Source organism: Cherax quadricarinatus, chromosome 30 (genome assembly GCF_038502225.1).
Source record: "Cherax quadricarinatus isolate ZL_2023a chromosome 30, ASM3850222v1, whole genome shotgun sequence".
Classification (NCBI taxonomy): Eukaryota; Metazoa; Arthropoda; class Malacostraca; order Decapoda; family Parastacidae; genus Cherax; species Cherax quadricarinatus.
Genome location: NC_091321.1, coordinates 32,205,015 through 32,225,736, shown reverse-complemented (window position 1 = coordinate 32,225,736; position 20,722 = coordinate 32,205,015). Strand labels below are relative to the sequence as shown.

Genomic DNA, 20,722 nt, shown 5'->3' with positions numbered 1-20,722 from the left:
AAAACAATCTAATATCCTTGAGACCATTGTGCTCACTGCTGTATACTGTCATAAAGCATTTAAAAGTGCCAACTATCCAACGATGCTGAATGATCTTTTGAAAGCCAACAACTTTGACCCCATCATTTTCCCTCCTGATTTCTTTCTTCCTAAGGATGAACTTTTTCCCAACTCCTCTCTCTCCACTCCAGAAACTCCTCTTCAAGCTTCTACTCAGGCAGACCCTTCTCCTTCCACCCATATGCAAAAATCCTTTCCTACTAATCCTTCCAACAGTTCTGACTCTAACACCAAACGATCTCAACCTCCTTCTTCCTCTACTCGTCCTTCTCGTTCTCCTACTCTCAAGTCTCGATCTCCTACTATGAAACAACAGTATACAACTCTCCCGGATTCAACACATGTCTGGATAAAGTTCAGCACTTAATGAATCAACCCTCGCCCTCGCCCTCTCCCTCTCGCCCCAACTCATCCTCTCATCTTAACACTACACCTAGTCCCACCTCCTACTCCAGGCCCCTCTCATCTTCCCCTTCCCGTTCTCAATCCAGAAACCGTAAAACACAACCGACCAAATATAGTTCAGGTGCTGGGTTAGCACGATAAAAATAGGAAAGACTTACAATTCGATCTTCAAGTAACCCCAACCATGGCCCTTAAGGTTATTCAATTTAACATAAGAGCTTATAACGCAAACAAATACATTCTTGCTGACCTCGTTGAATCAGAACAACCAGACGTGTTGTTATTAAACAGCACGTGTGTACGTGATGATCAACGTGTCAGACACTTAGGATATACAGCCCGTCAATCTCCTGCTGAACACTGGAATGGCGTAGCTATTCTTGTTAAAAGTACAATTAAACATGAGTTCTTATCCCTTCCATTTACATATTCTCACAGCATGGCTGTGAAAATTTACACGATACACGGACCCATCATCCTGTACACGACATATACCAGACCCCATCAAAACATTAACATTCATGATTTAACCATTCTTTTTAATCATACACATCTCCCTGTATACCTACTTGCCGACCTAAATGCCAAACACACAGACTTCCATGACAACTCCACAAATTTGCGTGGAAGGCAACTTCATACACTTGTAACACAGAAACATCTCATACACCTCGGACCTTACTTCCCAACAGTCTATACACACAATGGCCAAGGCACCCCTGATAAAATTTTTACAAACAGAGCTAGTAATCGCTTACATCACTACACAACACCAGGACCGCTCTCTGGATCTGACCACATTCCTATCATTTTGCATATTTCCTCAAATCCTATACTCATTCCAGTTCGCCCCTCTCCAGCTTATTCTCAGGCGGACTGGGATCTGTTCAAACAACGCCTAAACACTCTTGATCTCACACACAACTATGACAATAGACCAGTATCAGACATAGACACACAAATTCAACGCATTCAACAATCAATTACCCAAACTGCTACAGAGGTTGTCCCAATGACACACCACAAAGTACGATACTCTTTTCGCCCATCAGAAAGAACAAAAAGATTACTCACATGTTACAGACACCGTTTCCTAGCAAACCAAAACAGACTCAATATCATCCGATGGGACCTCACTATTTTACGTACACATATCATCCATAGCCTAGACGATGACCACGCCCGACATTGGCAATCAGTTATAAATCATACAGATGTACAGCGTACAAGAGATCCCAAAGCATTCTGGTCATCCATTCGGAAACTTACAGGCACCCCTCGATCCACAACCTTTAGACACATAAACAGCAACAACAGACAGATCTCTGACCCTGCTGAAGCGGTACATATTTTCAAAGACATATGGGAAAACATCTTCCACCCACATCCACCAGACCAAGCTGTCATAGCACACACATTAGACATAGAGAGATGGGTATCCAACCATGAAGATTTAACCAATCCTGATCCAATCATAAACCTAAACACCCTATCTTCCACACATCCTCTAAACTCTCCTTTTACTGTAAATGATGTTCACTCCTTACTAACACACCTTCCAAAAAAAGCTCCAGGTGCTTCAGGTCTGTCACATTCAGTCCTTCGTCACCTTCCACTTTCTGTTGCTTCTGCTATCACTGACCTCTTTAATGCCTCTCTTGCATCTGGCTATTTCCCCCCATTCTTTAAATCTGCAACTGCATGTCTCATACCAAAACCTGGGAAAGACTTGACTGACCCCAAGAACTATAGACCAATTAGCCTCCTTGAAATTTTGGGTAAGACCTTTGAACGACTTGTAAATATGCGACTCAGGACTCACCTAGAGACACATAACTTGCTTACTGAAAGACAATTCGGTTTCCGACAACAACGATCTACCCAAGACGTTTTGAATATAATCCTGAACTATATACGTATCAATAAAGCCCAGAACTGTACCTCCGCCCTTGTCGCCAAAGATGTAGAGAAAGCTTTTGACACTGTTTGGCATGAAGGATTAAAATACAAACTTTGCACTTCCTTTGACTTAACTATAAATATGATGAAATTATTATGTCATTTTTTAGATGGCCGAACGATGCGTATACGGTTCAGAGATCATTATTCGGACTATTTCACATTAAAAGCGGGTGTACCCCAAGGCTCTGTCCTATCTCCCACCCTATATATACTCTACACGAATGATTTACCTGAACCTCTTTACCCAAACACAATTACCCTTTCTTACGCAGACGACATCACTCAACTCACAACACATGAAAACTTTCGTTTCCTTGCACGCAGAACACAAAGAGAGGTCGACAGGATTACCGCCTGGGAATTATTATGGCGCATCAAAACCAACCCAAATAAGTCAAAAATCACTTACTTCCATAGAATGCGTGATGTCCCCACTCCTGTCGAACTCAAAACAAGCACCTCCCGTACCCCCATCCCACGCTCCTTCACGACAGTTGTCCTTGGTATTACCCTCGACCACACACTGAACTTAAAATCTCACATTACTACAAAGACCATACTGGCGGGAACTGCACTCTCAAGGTTATATAAGCTGCGAGGAGCCAGTCCCAAGACAAAACTACATCTTTACAAAGCACTCATTCGTCCTCTACTCTCTTACTTTCCACTCGCTCTGACGTTAATCGCCAAGACAAACGCACTAAAATTTCAACGTATCCAGAATCGTGCATTACGTTGGGTGTTGGGAGTGAGGTGGGACGAATTTGCCACCAGTGAATCTCTCCACCTCACGACAAACACACCAGCTTTGAACGTATACTGGAAGACACTTAGTGACAAACAACTTGACAGACTTGAAACATATCATGACTACTGGACTACATACTTAGCATGATACTCTCAGACGTCCTTACAATGATGTAAATCTTTTTCAATCATTGAATGATCCGGCACCTCCACCACAATACACATAAATTATCTGACTTTTGCTTAAAAATTCAAATAACTTAAAAGTGCCATTGCCGTATAGCTGTGTCTTTGTGCGTTTTTAGGGCTGAAGTGCTTGCGATGTGCGTTTTGCGTCGCCTTTGCAACAACGTGTCCCTGAACCATATCCAGTCATTGCAAGTTGAAGTGCTTCCAGTCAGTTGCAGTCAGCACCCGCAGAGTCCCTGTTGTCTTTTATGTCGTCTTCGTTATTGTTTATCCAGGCTTAGCAGTTGGGTCTAGTCCTGACTCTTCTCTCTTCAACTCAAGACATTCCTCTCACCATCTATTCTTCGCACTGTCCCCACTTGCCCCTCGCCCCTCGTGGGTCCTTACCTGTGAGTCCTATCGTATCTCAGCTAAAAGCAAATGTGTCAGCTCCCATTTTGTATTTGATTTCCCATAATTTAATCCCACCCTTCTCCCCAATACCCTAGCATTTACTTCTTTTACAACCCCATCTACAGATATGTTAAACAACCATGGTGACATTACACATCCCTGTCTATGACCTACTTTTACTAGGAAGTAATCTCCATCTCTTCGTGTAACATACACACCCTAACCTGAGCCTCACTATCCTCATAAAAACTCTTTACAGCATTTAGTAACTTACTACCTATTCCATACACTTGCAACATCTGCCACACTGCTTCCCTATCCACCCTATCATATGCCTTTTCTAAATTCATATATGCAAAGAAAGCCTCTACCCTTTTCTAAAAACTTTCACTTACATACTTCACTGTAAACACTTGATCTACATATCCACTACCCATTCTATAACCTTGTTCATCTGCAGTCCTGCTCTTTGTCTTATGTCTAATTCTCAGCATAATTTTTACAATCTCTTTTGTCCCCCTTCCCTTTGTAAAAAGAAATTATACATGCACTTTGCCAGTCCCTAGGTACCTTCCCCTCTTTCATACATTTATTGAACAAAAATACCAACCAGTCCAACGCTATATCCTCCACTGTGGGAATATTAGTGTAACTAAGTGAACATATACGGAACTGTGTGAACATGAATAGATACATCACCGTGAGAGCATTAGTGGCCCTGTAAGAGCGTTGGTGGCACTGTGTGAACAGATGTGTTACCATTTGTGGCACTATATGAAAAGATGTGGCATTGTTTGAACATTAGTGGCACTGTGAAGTGTGAAGAGATGTGCCTCTGTGTGAACAGTGACACTGTATGAACAGATATGGCTGGGAATGTAAGTTATGATGTCATTTATGATGTAAATAGGTTCTTCACTATGAGCTATGTGGTTAATTAGGAGCTAAGAACGTTTATCAGTAACAACTGTGATATTAATGACGAACTAAGGTGGTTCATCAGTGTCAGTGGGGTGGTTAATTATATTCTACAGCAGAAACTATGATACAATGTATATAATGTCTGTAAATTCAAGCTTTTCTCTTCCATTTTCTTGTATATGAAATGTAATTCCTCATATAGTAAACGCAAATCAATACTTCATATTACTATTATTATTATTTTAATGAACCTCTAAACCCTTTTGAATTGCAAACTATGTCAATTGAGTCTGTGACTGACTTTTGGATTTTCCACCCACAGATCCCTTGATGTATTGTCGACCTTAACGTTTCGTTGGAGAGTGTCAGCTCCGAAACTAGGGGGCAATGGGCGACAACTTTGCCCCGAGCTTTACCCAGAAGCCTAAACTCCGCCAGGAGGATGATGGTAACAAACTTATCTTCGACTGCAAACTCTCGGCCTCCCCACAACCCTCCATCGAGTGGTTCCGTGGAGAGGAGTCCGTGAAAGAAAGTTCCAGGATCAAGATCACTATTAAACCAGGAACCGGACGTAACATCCACGACGTGCAGCTCATCCTTGACGACGTCGAGGAGGAGGATGCCGGGCTCTACAAGGTCAAGGCTAAGAACAAGTATGGCGAGGTGTCCGCGTCAATCAATCTGAACTTCAGTCGTAAGTATTGGGATGTAGCGCTGGACCAGCCTCTCCGCGCTCACTGCCCATTAAGAAGGGAAGGTAGTGGAGGGATGAGCAAGACAGGAGAAAGTGTAAGGGCCGGCTAGAGCAGGAAAACAACCTCACTAGTTCCTCTTAGATATAGAGATTAGAGTAGATACATATTTAAAACATATTTATTAACTTATTAATCTCGTCTGAGGTACTGTTAGTTAACACTGACAGTTAACACATATAGCTTTGCTCAGTTGCTATACTGTTGTAGGTAGCATACGAGCCTTAGGTGTCATTTAAAAATAGGTATATAAATTTAATAATTCATTGAGGTAGTTATTCGTGACTTGCAGGTACTGGCCTGCTAGTCACACGAAAAACAAAAGTGAGCTTCACAACTAAGACGATGTTACATAATCGGAGAACATCTTAAGATAAAAGGTCTCACTCTTACTTTAAACACAAAAAATATTTTGAATTTCATTTCCCTTCTGAATTAAGCTGGATTATACAAACTATAACGATATATCCAAATATTGATTATCAAGGGTTATATAGAAATAAAATATTGGAATAACTGGACAGTCTCACGCCATGTAATATTAACAGAGATCACCATCCTAATAAAGTTTACCTCAATAATTTGCCTCGAAGTCTATGCAGTTCAGAATATTAACATAATGAAAATCGTATGCAAGATCTTATTTAGTTATATATAAAGGTTAACGCCATTTAGGTTATGTCATTTAGGCTTCGTCATGTTAGTTTCTGGATAACCTGGGCAGCTTAGTGTAATACAGTAAGTGATGCCCAGCTAAGTGGGGTTTCTAGTTCCTCAATATATTTTAGGTTAATGCGGATTAAGCAGGTAATTAGAAGAATCAGATAGGATTAGCATAGATCTAAAACTAGACGAGAAATATACATGTTTCATATATGTTTTATGAATATAAATATATGCTCTCGATATAACTAGACATAACTACGTGTAGGTTGCGTGGCGTAACTTTCATGCATGGCTGAATAAGGAAAATAAATTTTGCCATTAACCCTCTAGATTCTACTAGAGAATCTAGAGATTCTACTAGAGAATCTAGAGATTCTCCTAATGAATCTAGAGTTTAGATTCTGGTGCACGCGAGTTCAGTAAGTTAGTGCATGTTGACCGCTCGCGAGGGTCCAGCTCTTGTCTCCATCACACTGACCACACCTAAAAGTGCTTCCTTGAAATCCCTTGCCTTCTAAACCTCAAATAAAAATCGTTATAAGCAAAACTATATTGTACATTATAAATTTTATGCATCACATTATTTTTCTCTAAGTTCAAAACATATGCTGTTCTGCAAGAATTTAAAAAATACGTTCGAATGCAAATTTTTGCATTTAAGTAAAAATCCCATTGCAGCCTCGTAATTCAGCATTGTTTACGTTAACCTTTCTCAGAGAATCACGTTTAATTAGTATCGCTTATAATAACAAGGCAGGCATCGATAAATAATTCAAAATAGATTATTTATTATATTAATAATAATAATAATAATAATAATAAGATAATAATAATAATAATAATAATAATAATAATAATAATAATAATAGATAGTAACAACAATAATAATAATAATAATAATAATAATAATAATAATAATAATAATAATAATAATAATAATAATAATAATAATAATAATAATAGACAATAATAATAATAATAATTGCGAAAATGACATTAAAGAAGTAACCGCTTATCAACATTACTAACAAAAACAAACCAAATTTTAGAGTAAGAAAAAACTTAATAAAATACAATTCCAGGCTTAATTGGATAATAAATCAGTGTCTAATGATTTAAAAAAAAATATTTGAATTTAATATTGATATAGCAAGCTTACAAGAGTAGGATTAACAGCTACTTAAAATGTACATTAAGCTTATAATTACAAGGTAATATAAGCAGAAAATATTACATTTAAATTCTAACTCACCAACGAGAGGGCGAAGCAAATTAACAAATCTTAATCAACCTTAGCAGTGCCAGGGTAACTTAAATTTAAGACAATAGAAGCTCTTAATTCAGCCACTAAAATAATTGTTCGTGTGCCAAGCGAGTTTAACATGCACTAGCTGTGTGGGGTCACCTATTCTTCCGCCTTGAGATGCAATATGCACACGGCCTCCCCTGACCCACATCCCTTTCTCTCGTTCCTCTCCTTTGAGCATGGGGAGAGGAAGTACCTTCCCTTTCTTTTGGTTAACTTCCTTTCTTATGACGATGAATACTTGTCTTACGGAGTTTAATTGTCTTCAGAGGATGGTCACACGTCTTCTGGTCCTTGCATGTTGCTCTCAAGTAACGGTGGACGAGCCGCTATCTGGATGCTTTTTATGTAGATTATTAAGCGATAACTGACTAGTCTCTGGGCTTATTTTTTCGCACATTTTTACAGACTCGTTCCAGGAAATTTATAAAAGTTAAAGCCGGCTTCATAAATAGTGGATGTTCTATTTTATAAATATTTACGTTCGTTGGAAATATATAAATGAATATATATATATATATATATATATATATATATATATATATATATATATATATATATATATAAACATATATTTATAAAAATATAATTGCATTTTAGTCCTAACTGTATTGTTGTCAAATCATTTTGAAAGATTAATGACTTCTCAAAAGTTCCTTATTAGTGTAGAGGTGCAAGAGCCATTATGGCCACTTAGCAAATCAAGATTTTAAAGACCATTAACCCTAACCTGTAGCTCTGAGTCTCATAAATAGAAACAGCTTCATATACATCCTAAACAAAAATGATTACATAACTTTGGGTTGTGATGAATGGTTTGAAAAACCGACAAGTTGAAGATTGAGACACTTATGCAGCATATGGGAATCTTTATGCTGCATAAGTGTCTCAATCTTCATAACTTTGGGTGTTTTGCTGATGTAAAACCAAGCCAACCGACAACCGATGGTAAGATTAACCTAATATTCAAGGGCCAACCTGAGTGCCTGCCAAGCGTGTGAACCCACCAGGCGACTCCATACACGGACTTTGGCAGGCACCAGAAGGCAGGATCAATAATACCATTAATCTGGTAGACTCTCACGCATAAATAGTTTCACAACTTCAGGTTTATTAACACGAACAAACTATAATAATTACTTGCAGATTTAAAGGACACGACAACAGCTGTTCGTTATTCCGAAAAAAAACAGATTAGCGGGAAATAAAATGGGAACCCGTGGTTGGATGTATACCACAGGAAGGGGATCCCAGATGACAGGTGTCATGAAAAGTTACCTATGGGTTAGACAGAATAATGGCCCATTTGAAAGTCAGGTCATGAATGAAATCCAGATATATTCCTTATCATTATTAAGCTCAGCTGTGTCCCATCCAGCAAGGTAATAACCTGCCCGTTTTCTTTGTATTATCTGATTCATTTTCTATGTCAACGTGAAGAATAAATACATTATGAGCATCCAGATACCTTTGGCGATTTAGGGAGAACCTCATTCCGTCTGCTGTTCAGAAAAACAGTTTATTAAGGAACTCGTTTTCTTAACGGTTTGCCTGAATAAGATTGGAATGCAGGTTTTTCCTCCCTGTTGTCTCTGACTATACACTGATGACTCCTGCACCAGAGTGTTGGCTTTCTCTTAAGGTGACGCCTCGTGACATTGTTCTTGACTGTGGGCAATTCTAACTCCTAATTTAATGATATGTAAGCCTATTTTTAAGATCTCTTAAATTTATGAGTTTGATTTCCAATTTGATTATTTATTTAGTAGTTTTATTTGCAATTTTATTATTTTTTTTTAACACGTTTCTTGCCATTTTACCAAAATATTGATCAAGACAGTTTCCCTCTTTGAAATTGCTTTTATCTAGCATATTCTATCCCGTTAAAAATACGATTAGAGCCTACATCAATTAGTCTACTTCTACAAGTGTTTTTCTTGTCTCTCGTCAACTTATCAACGGAGTATTTATTGATGTATTGAAAAATGTCAGCCAGCACACACACAGGCTAGCAAAGAAATTAGTTAACAGAAATGTTCATTAATATTAGCCCGTCATTCATCGCACTTATAATGTACCTTACAAACCTGCTTATCAATATCGTGTGCAAGAAAGCATAGGTAATCTCTCTCTCCCTCTCTCTCTCTCTCTTATATATATATATATATATATATATATATATATATATATATATATATATATATATATATATATGTGTGTGTGTGTGTGTGTGTGTGTGTGTGTGTGTGTGTGTGTGTGTGTGTGTGTGTGTGTGTGTGTGTGTGTGTGTGTGTGTGTGTGTGTGTGTGTCTGTTTGTGTGTGTGTGTGTGTGTGTGTGTGTGTGTGTGTGTGTGTGTAGAGAGAGAGAGTCAGAGCAAGGATACCTTAGCAGTTTGTAATAAAGTTGATGACTGATGAGGGTGATGCGTTGTGTAGAAACCGTAATTACATCTGTATGTTATTGTGTGTGCTGGATGACTAGTAATCTCGAGACCATTTTTAATCAACTGCAAGAAATGTGTTAAGAATTTATTTGCAGTTTTACTTTTGATTTTAGGATTTTATTAATATTTTTGTTGCTGTGATAGTATCACAAGAGCTGAAGATAAGGAAGACAATATGACATCTTTCTTATGTTCATCCATAATAAAAGTAATAATGATAATAATATCTTCTATGGGCTTCCAAAGGACTCTTTCACAGACTCTCATTATTACCGGACATGACTCTCCCACCCCAGTCTCCACACTGCCGCCTGTCCTTCAGGAAACCTGCTGAGGGCGCCCAAGGTCTTCCCTCTTGTTACTGAAGGGCCTCACTCACTCCAGCTGGAGTGCTGCTGAGGGCTCCCCAGTTACTTCCTCCCACTCCTCCAACACGACAGACTCTTTGACAGACATAGAGCACAAACCAAGGACTGTCCCTGGAAAATCTTATCTTTTAATTAACACTGTTTTTTTTTATTATTTGTACTCAAAGAGTCTTCTCTCTAATTTATTAAATTAATTTTCAAGCTTCTCAAAATTCTTTAGTTCACAAGCTTACATAACTTTTAACAACTTAATGCAAGCTTCATTTAAAATTTGACCGAGATGCAGTTTAAATGGAAGTTACGATAAATACTGGGATTTTCCAGATAAGCCAACACATTATAACACAGTCTGTGACCGTTCACCCTCGCATATACCACTAACATCGCTCAACTTGCAGCTCAGAGTCATACCTGATCGCACTCTTCTGGTTCCATTCATACTTTGTGCCATTGCTTCTAGCACTGATGATTCTAACCTCTGTGTATCTTAACTAGATCTCCTGCTGTCAATGATATCAAGAAAAGCCAAACGTAATACCCGTTCCGAGACATCTGTCAACAACATATTAATTCAAATATTTGATTCAGTTCTCTCAGGAGTGATAGAGTAATTTACTTCTTGTCTTCCGGTGGTTAAATCAGACTTTACTCATTGCCAGCAGGTGAGTGTGTCCTTGTGGGGAGAGTGAGTGAGTAACAATGCCAAGCAGAAGATAATACAACAAATGTGGCATTTAGAGTGACACTCCTCTTGAGGCACTGTCATCATTGCTCCGTCTGCCAGCTTATTACCTATTGTCTCTTCTACCGTGTTTCATCTTCCTCGTAAACACTCCCTCACCCTCGTACCTCTAAAGACATGTGTTCTTTTTACACGAATTCCTTGATTATAAAGACGTGCTTATTCAAGGAAGAACTCATTAACTACAGGATTTAAAAAAAAAATCTTGTATCCCTAAGTGTTGATTTTGTCCCTGTAAACAGTTAACTGAGACTTACTTAGCCATGACACAAAGAAAAACGGATGACTGGTACCACTATCCGAGGAATGTGGAAGTGTAGCCTAAGAGGCAACACTAATAACCAGAGAGATGGAAGGAGAGACACTACTACCACTCATTCCAGTAAAAAACTTCAGAATATACTTTTGGAGGAGTCCCGGATCACAAATATCCTTACATTCTTAATTTTAAATGAGGTCAAAATACAATGTGTTTGACTCTAGGAGACAATATTTATCATTTTCATGCATTTTGAACTCCAGTTAGCTAAATGTCTTCACAAATATCTGTTTGTTTAATAGGTTCCAAGATGAAAATTAAGAGCTCTTGATCAGAGGAGCTAGAGCTGCTCTCATCTCTTTAGGATCTAATCTTATTACCTTCCATTTCCCAGTTTCCTGTGGGTCTGGCATTTCCCTTTAAATGAACATTAATAATAATAATAATAATAATAATAATAATAATAATAATAATAATAATAATAATAATAAAACAATAATAATAAAAATCTGGATGATGCAAATTGTTGTTGAAATGGCCGCGAATTATATGATCAGTCGAAATTCTGTGATCAACAAAAATTCTGTGATCAATAGATATTATGTGATCAACAGAAATTCGGTAATCCATGAATATTATGTGAACAATGAGATGTATGTGATCAACGAATATTATGTGATCATGTGGTATATACAGTTTCAGTTAACTTGACCTTGATAAGCACGTAATGTAACACTGGTATATAAACCATCTAAACCAGTGTTTAACATTGGTATATAAATCACTGATAACCACTGGTTTAAGAACCCCTGTGTAACATATATATATGTATACACACACACACACACACACACACACACACACACACACACACACACACACACACACACACACACACACACATATATATATATATATATATATATATATATATATATATATATATATATATATATATATATATATACATGTATATATATATATATATATATATATATATATATATATATATATATATATATATATATATATATATATATATATATATATATATGTATGTATGTATATATGTAATATATATATTTCTATATATATATATATATATATATATATATATATATATATATATATATATATATATATATATATATATATATATATATATATATATATATATATATATATATATATATATATATATATATAAATGTTGTGCCAAATAAACAAACCTTGCAATTATGGCTTAAATAGCAACGCTTTTCTTGCTGAATAAGGCAAGCGAAAATTTGTGTATGCAATAATTTCGTAAAAATCATTTTGAACCTAACGAAAGAATATATTTCATTGTGTTTATTTATTATTAAATTATTGTAAAATTATCTAAATTAGGTTAAATTGAATTGCCTTTGTTATAATAAGGTTAGGTTAGTGTTCTAAGTTGCTTTTGGTACAAAATTATTAGTTTTTACATTAACTTTAATGAAAAAAATTATCTTTAAACGTATAAGAGAAAATTTTAGAAAGGATTTAATTTTAAATGAGTTCTTGCTAATTGACTAGTCTTACCTATTCGGCACGAATAGGTAAGATTACGTTCAGAATGATTTTTGCGAAATTATTTCAAACACAAATTTTTGCTTGCCTTATTCGGCAAGATGAGCGTTGCTATTTAAGCAAAAATTCCAAGTTTAACCTATTCGGTATATATATATGTATATATATATATATATATATATATATATATATATATATATATATATATATATATATATATATATATATATATATATATATGTCGTGCCGAATAGGCAGAACTTGCGATCTTGGCTTAAATAGCAACGCTTATCTTGCCATATAGGACAAGTGAAAATATGTGTATGCAATAATTTCGCCAAAATCATTCTGAACCTAACGAAAAAAAATATATTTCACTGTGTTTGTTTAGTATTAAATTATTGTATAAAAATCTAAAATATATTTAGTTGGGTTAGGCTAAAATAAATTATTCTTGTTATAATAAGGTTAGGTAAGTTTTCCAAGTTCCTTTTGGTGCAAAATTATAATTTTTTACATCAACATTAATGAAAAAATATATCTTTAAACGTATAAGAGAAAATTTTAGAAAAGACTTAATTTTAAATGAGTTTTTGCTAATTGACCAGTTTTACATATTCGGCACGACATATATATATATATATATGTGTGTGTGTGTGTGTGTGTGTGTGTGTGTGTGTGTGTGTGTGTGTGTGTGTGTGTGTGTGTGTGTATGTATGTATGTGTGTGTGTGTGTGTGTGTGTGTGTGTGTGTGTGTGTGTGTGTATGTGTGTGCACGCAGCACTGGTATATAAGCCACTGTTGAACAAGTATTTTAACAACTGCGTTACTCTGTAACAATGGTGCTTACCAGTGTGTAACACTTATATGTAAACCACTGTGAAACACTAGTAGATAACAGCTGTGTATCACTGTTTATTAACTACTGAGTGTCACTACTATTTCTAGATTTTGACACATAAATCTTTCTAAAGTAACTTACAATACCTCTCCCACTTAGAAACCAATTAGCTTTATTAATAATAACAGCAACTACCTGAGCCACAGTTGTTCTCTAGTAATTACTCGTGTGACTGGTGAATAAGACACATGTGTAAAACCTAGGCATATATATTTTAAGGAGAATTTCCCCAGCCGAAATTGTTATATACGAAGAATTAAAATGAGGATTTTTGGGAATTTCCTGTCTTATTACGCTTAACACTATGATACAGGACACGGGGAGTTTGAGTATCTCTTAAGTTCTGGCGCTGTTACTCTCATAACGCCAAGATACAGTAGCCAGATATCCACTGGAATACACCTTAACTACGCCTGCGTGACCACTAACTACCACTACTAATGTTACTGTTACTTGGTCGAACGTAAATACGCCACTATTTACACCTCACTAGTTCCCCTGTATTAGTCACCTTTCTACTGTTTATCTGTTATAATTATGAAGCCACAAGTGTGTGAAAAAGTTACCCAGGGGTTGCAAATGTGTCTTATTCACCATCTTGTCTTTATTACATACTTTTGATCTAGTTAAACTTGAGAAACTGTTCTACCTGTGAGTTATCCAGCAGCTGAGTCATCATTTCTATATTTTTCATTGCCACGTGTCTTGATAGAATCAACTCATTTTTATTATGTTTTGACTGTTCTTGATTAAGATATTTCAAAGTAATTGTAGCATATTATGTATATTTTAAAACATGAATAGTGAATGACTTCGTCCATTCTAACTTTATCGGAAATAAGTGTCGTCATTAAATTATGTATTCGCCTTTCCTTCATGACATTTAGTGTATTTAAATCCCTTAATTCATCAAACCATTAATCTGTCAAGGCAAAAATCCATCATTATTTAACTCCTGCAGCGTTAGACCACTTTGTCGTCAGATTACAAAATCTAAACACTGAACTGACATGTCGCTAATGGAGTAATTTTTTTTTTTTTTTTTTTTGGGGGGGGGCGGCGTCTGATAGTCATGTCAGAAATAAACTCGGAATTTACTTCTGGCCAAATTTTTTTATTTTAAATGACGCAATTATCCCCACTTATAAATTTAAATATTTTTATATGAAAGACTTTCTGTAGAGTAAATTTACATTATTCAGGTCGACATGACCACAGTTGTCTGTCCTCAGTGCAGACGCCACTCACGTTATTTTTATTATTCCCGGGGTGGATAGCTAATCCAGCGGGAGGCCTAGGATCCCTAATCCAGCGGGAAGCCTCGGATCGTCAATCCAGCGGGGGGCCTCTTTCATATGGCCCCAAACTCCACTGATCTGTCATGATTTAGATCCACCTAAGGAGAAATTTTCCCATTTCTCCAGACGAATTAAATACCCCCCTTCCCCATTCACACCAGTTCTGTAATAAATCGAGGCTTAAACTAAGAGATGGTGACAATCAAGTGGTTTAGCGTTGCTTCAGATACTCTTATTTTTACGTCATGTTCCTAAACATGTTCACATACATACGATCACACATACGCACACGCACATCGAAGACATATATACACACATACTCTGTATTGACATATACACACTGTTGACATACACATTCACTAACACTAAACATTTTGTGCTGATGATCCCCAGGTGCTTATATAACATAAAAAAATAATGACATATTTTCGCGCATAATCCAAGTACCAAAAGTCATAATATTTGGTTGCATACCTGAAATAAGGTGATCCCAGTGACAGTTACTCAAGAACTTTCACTCTCAAGATACCTTTGAAATTTTAAGTCAGGGAAACAGAGGATCACAACAGCACTGATAATTTACCTCAAGGATAGTGATGCCTCCTGCAGGAGCTCTGAGAATCATCAGCACACGTTAACGAACGTCTTTCTGGAAGCAACTAATTTTTCTATATCGTTTTTTTCCTTGCAGCCATAGATGACCCACCTGAAAGGTAAGGATGGAGTTGAGGGTCCCAAAATAAACAAGATCCGAGTAGTTTAATATAGCTAATACGATGGCTGACTGTTTTGTGTTGGTGTTGTCAGCTGAGTCGGCCAGACTTCAAGCCGCCTGGAGAAGCAAGGTTGGAGGATGGGACGCCAGCCCTGCGGCACCAGGGTTGTGAGGGTGTAGGGACGGCGGGAGGAATAGTGACACCGGCGGCTACACATGCAGTAACGTAAAATAAAATAATTATTTTCACATGATAATTTCCTTTGGGGTTGAAAAAAGATGTTGAGGTAGCCTACTACCAGTTTTTGGTAGTGTAGTGTTGACTGGTGTGAGGCCATACGCCTCCAGCCACAGAAGGCCTCCATCTTCCAGCACTGCTTCCTCCGCACTACTTACCTCTCACCTCATCTGTTTGGCTTTACCTCTCTCTTCCTCTCTCTTGCAGCAAACGAACAACCTACAGATTTAAAGTAAGTTAATTCGTGTTTTTTTAATATTTATCTTTATAACTGATGCCATTAATATGCTTTATTAAGTGCCAAAATATTGTTTAATTTATGACTTCACTAAGTAACATTTTGACTTAACGTAAGGTATTTTTTTACTCAGGTTTATGTATTTTATGTATCGTCTTTGTTTTTGTGTGAACGATACACCAGTGAATAGCTGATCTATTATCTATATTACGCGAATTCATTAGATTCATTAATAAATAACAAAAAGGCACAATACCGTGACTGGAACGATACACAAATAACCCGCACATAAAAGAGAGAAGCTTACGACGACGTCGTCGTAAGCTTCTCTCTTTTATGTGCGGGTATTTGTGTATGAATTAGATTCATTGTACGATTTAGGAGATATTGCCATGGAAACCAATATAATGCTCTATATTTTTCTTCCAGACAGCAATTTTTCCTCTTTGTCATATTCACGAATTTCATAATTTTTTTTAGCTCAGGAAAATCATCATTTAGAATAATTTAGAACACCAGTTCTCTTGCTTAAAAAAATTTATTGGATATTTAAAACAGCTTCATTTGAAGTTGTTATAATATTTTCACAAATTTCAATCGTTCCTCCCATCAAAAATCCTCCGGGTTTAGCGCTTCCCGCTTGATTATAATAATAATAATAAAACTCCCATCAAAGTTCGCAGGATGCGAAGGCGCATTTAAATCCTACATTGTAGTAACAGATGCACTTAAATAACTGATTTCAATTCGTTAGGATTTCGTAAAAATCTTGTAAGGGGATACTTTTTTTTTTTTTTTTTTGACAAAACGATCCAAAACTTGCTACAAGCTGACATGATGTCAAGATATTCTATACCAGTATCGTGACGTCTTATGTTTGAGGTCAATTACTGGTTTATATCGCATGGTTATGTTTGTGATAAGGACTAGTCACATCAGTTGGAGAATTGGGGCGTTGCACACACACACACACACACACACATACACGGGGCCAGGAGCTGTGACCTGACCCCTGCAACCACAATTAGGTAACTACATAAGTGTAACACCGACTTTCCACGTCCGGTGTATCGCTAATCTCAAAATCGCACGAAGATAAAAGAAAAATCTACATTCTTCAATAGGACTCCATTTTCTCTCGTAATAATTCTTATGGATCTGTGGTGAGGGGCTCTTGATATAAGAATCTACGTTCCTGGGATCGAACCTAAGTGCTGCCATTCGGCAAAGCGCTTTATAACCCCTACGGGTGGAGAGAAAATACAGCAGGAAGACAAATTAATTGCAGCAATTGTAAGGAAAGTGAATACATGAAAATGAGAGAAAGAGGACAGCGTGAAACAAGCTTTTATGCCACAAGACGGGCAGAAAGCAGCAACTTCACTCTGGCTGTACCCTTCTCCAGAACATCACTCCATCTGAGATCATACATACCCAGGATGACTCGAGTATGGAACACATTCGTACAGCATAATGATGTCAACGAGATAACGTCAGTTGATCAAATGAAAATGCTGGCCCACAGATGGCTCCAACTTCATCCTGTTCCCTACTTGTATGTCTCATAACAAAAATGCTTTCAAATGAGCTGATGTAGGTAACAGCTCTTAGCTTGCCAATAAAGTTAGGAATCCTTAACCTGTAAATAGCTGTCAATAAAGCTAGGGATCCTTAACCTTGTCAAACCCTGTGTAAAAAAAAAAAAAAAAAAAAAAAAAAAAAAAAAAAAATAGAGAGAGAGAGAGAGAGAGAGAGAGAGAGAGAGAGAGAGAGAGAGAGAGAGAGAGAGAGAGAGAGAGAGAGAGAGAGAAAGAAAGAAAGAGAGAGAGACAGAGACAGAGAAAGAGAGAGAGAGACAGAGAGAGAGAGACAGAGAGAGAGAGAGAGAGAGAGAGAGAGAGAGAGAGAGAGAGAGAGAGAGAGAGAGAGAGAGAGAGAGAGACACTATAATAAACATAATGATATGCTATTCCCTGTACAGAACTCGAGAAAAAACAAAATACATGAAATAAACGGTGTTGTTGTGTTTAAGTTGACACTTCTGGAGGAAGAATGTAGTAACATGAAGGAAAGACCGCTGTACCCGGGGATGATACACTGTGGTTCATCAAAGTGGCATTGCTGGTGCTAGGAATGGTGCGTGGCACTGGCCTTCTGGGAAGGCAGTGGGAGGATGTGAGACACAAGGGGGTGACGGGGTCTGGCATACACGGCACACCGTGCTAAATGTGGTTCCTCGGTAGCCCATTTATGAGGGAGGAGGAGAAAACGATGGGGAAGATAGAAGAGAAAAGGGCAGGCTTAAAAATGAGAGGAATATCAAGAATAGCATGTTTGAGAGCTCAGGCCTAAATAAAGGATATGTTAGGCTTAGAATGAGAGAGAGAGATTCGGCTTAGAACTAGGGAGAGATTAGACTTAAATTGAGCTACAGATCAGGTTTAGAATGAAGGAGACATCAGGCTAAGAATGAGGGAGAAGTTCAGGCTTACAGTAAAAAGATGAGAGTAGACTTAGAGTGAAGTAGAGAAAGTAAGAGGAAATAGTGACTAATGATGAAGGAACAACAGCAAAAGAACATCAACAACTAACCTAACAAAGTTTGGAAACAGAGAAACAAATATACACTTAATACTATATATATAGATATATATATATATATATATATATATATATATATATATATATATATATATATATATATATATATATATATCAGTCAGTCTTGTGAAGTGTAAGTCTGGGAAACATGTAGAGAAGGAAGAGGCTGAGAGGAACGAGGAGGGAGCAGGAAGGGCATCTGACTGTCAACGCGTGGAACTGTCAGTGCGCTGTTAGTTGTAAAAATTCCTATGTCTGTGTCTCAGTTTATTTATTTCTCTTGGCTCTGACTGTGCGTCTGAGTTAGTCTATTTCTCTCTCTCTCTCTCTTTCTCTCTCTCTCTCTCATAAAATTTTGTAGAGATAATGGTAGCAGGGAATGGTAGTGCTGATTGCAGTAGTGAACAGTTATACTGAAAGTGGTAGCAAGGAATGGTAGTTTTGACGGTTGCAGTGGGTTGCTATATTGGTGTTGGTATCAAGGAATGGTAGTATATCTTGTGAAAGTAGGAAGATATGTCGATGATGGTAGCAGGACACTGGTCGTGTGGATGGTCGTAGTGAGTAGGTATGTTATTGATGGTAGCATGGGATGATAGCGTGGATGGTGACAGTATCGGGCCCTTGCTCGGACAAGATGGGACTTAAACAGATGACAACCAAGAAATGAGTGAGATACTAAAATTCCAATACGACTCTGTGTCTAGTGAGCCACTAATGAGTCTAAAGATCGACAGTCCAAATGATTATTTCACGAATGAGCCTCAAAACTCCATTACTGTATGCAAAATTTCTGACATTAACACTGGTGACATTCCACAGATCACTAAAAACAACGGATATAACCTCACTCCATAAAGGTGGAAGCAAAGCATTAGCTAAGAACTATAGACCAATAACTCTAACGTTCCACATCATAAAAATCTTTGAAGTAACGCTAAAAAGCCTGATCGAAAGCCAGTTGGACTCCCAAAAACTGCACAATCCAGGGCAACATGGGTGCAGAGCGGGTTGCTCGTGCCTCAAACACATACTGGATCACTATGATATGGTCTTGGATCCATTTGATGAAAATACAGACTTTGCAAGAGCCTTTGACAAGTGCGATCATGCTGTAATAGCGAACAATTGCGTGCTAAAGGGATACCTGGCAAAGTGGGCAGATGGATCTTCAACTTTCTAACTTAACACAAAGAGTAGTGGTAATTAGAGTTAAATCGGAATCTGCCATTGTGAAAATCTCTGTTCCACACGGTACAGTACTCGCTCCCATCCCGTTCCTCATCCTCATATCAGACATAGAGAGAAATGTAATCCACAGCACCGTGTCATCCTTTGCAGACGATACTAGGATCTGCATGATACTGTTATCTGTTGAGGACGCGGTTAACCTCCAAGAAGATATAAACCAAGTTTTCCTATGGGCAACAGAAAACAATATGATATTTAATGAAGACAAATTCCAACTACTCCGTTATGGAAAACTGAAGGAGATAATTATTAGAACTGAGTATACTACAAACTCTATTTATATAATAGAGCGAAAAAATAATGTGAGGGACCTGGAAGTGGCAATGTCTAAGGATCTCATTTTCAAGGATCACACATTGCCACGATCACAGCTGCGAAGAAAATGATAGGATGGATAATGAGAACGTTCAAAACAAGAGATGCCCAGCCACTGATGATCCTTTTCAAATCACTTGTTCACTCTAGGCTGGAATACTGCTGTACATTAACATCTCCGTTCAAAGCAAGTTAAATTGCAGATCTTGAAAGTGTACAGAGAACCTTTACTACACGTATAAGTTCCATCAAACACCTTAACTACTGGGAACGATTGGAAGCACTTGACTTGTACTCACTGGAACTCAGACGAGAGGTATATATCATAGTCTACACTTGGAAAATCCTAGACTCTGCACACAGAAATCACTCTCTATGAAAGTAAAAGACAG

The 20,722-nt window shown here is 37.3% G+C and overlaps 1 protein-coding gene across 6 annotated transcripts in view; it reads left to right on the top strand.

Moving 5' to 3' along the window:
• Positions 1-20,722, top strand: part of LOC138853437 (obscurin-like) — a 122,123-nt gene that overhangs the window by 54,757 nt on the left and 46,644 nt on the right. For 4 of the 6 annotated variants that reach the window (XM_070090077.1, XM_070090079.1, XM_070090072.1 and 1 more), the window contains exons 2-3: positions 5,000-5,374; positions 16,133-16,157. In XM_070090077.1, coding sequence (XP_069946178.1) covers positions 5,065-5,374; positions 16,133-16,157 — 335 coding nt within the window. In that variant the 5' untranslated portion in view covers positions 5,000-5,064. Of the gene's footprint in view, positions 1-4,999; positions 5,375-15,663; positions 15,686-16,132; positions 16,158-20,722 lie in introns of all 6 variants that reach the window. The other 2 variants (XM_070090078.1, XM_070090076.1) reach the window with 1 other exon arrangement.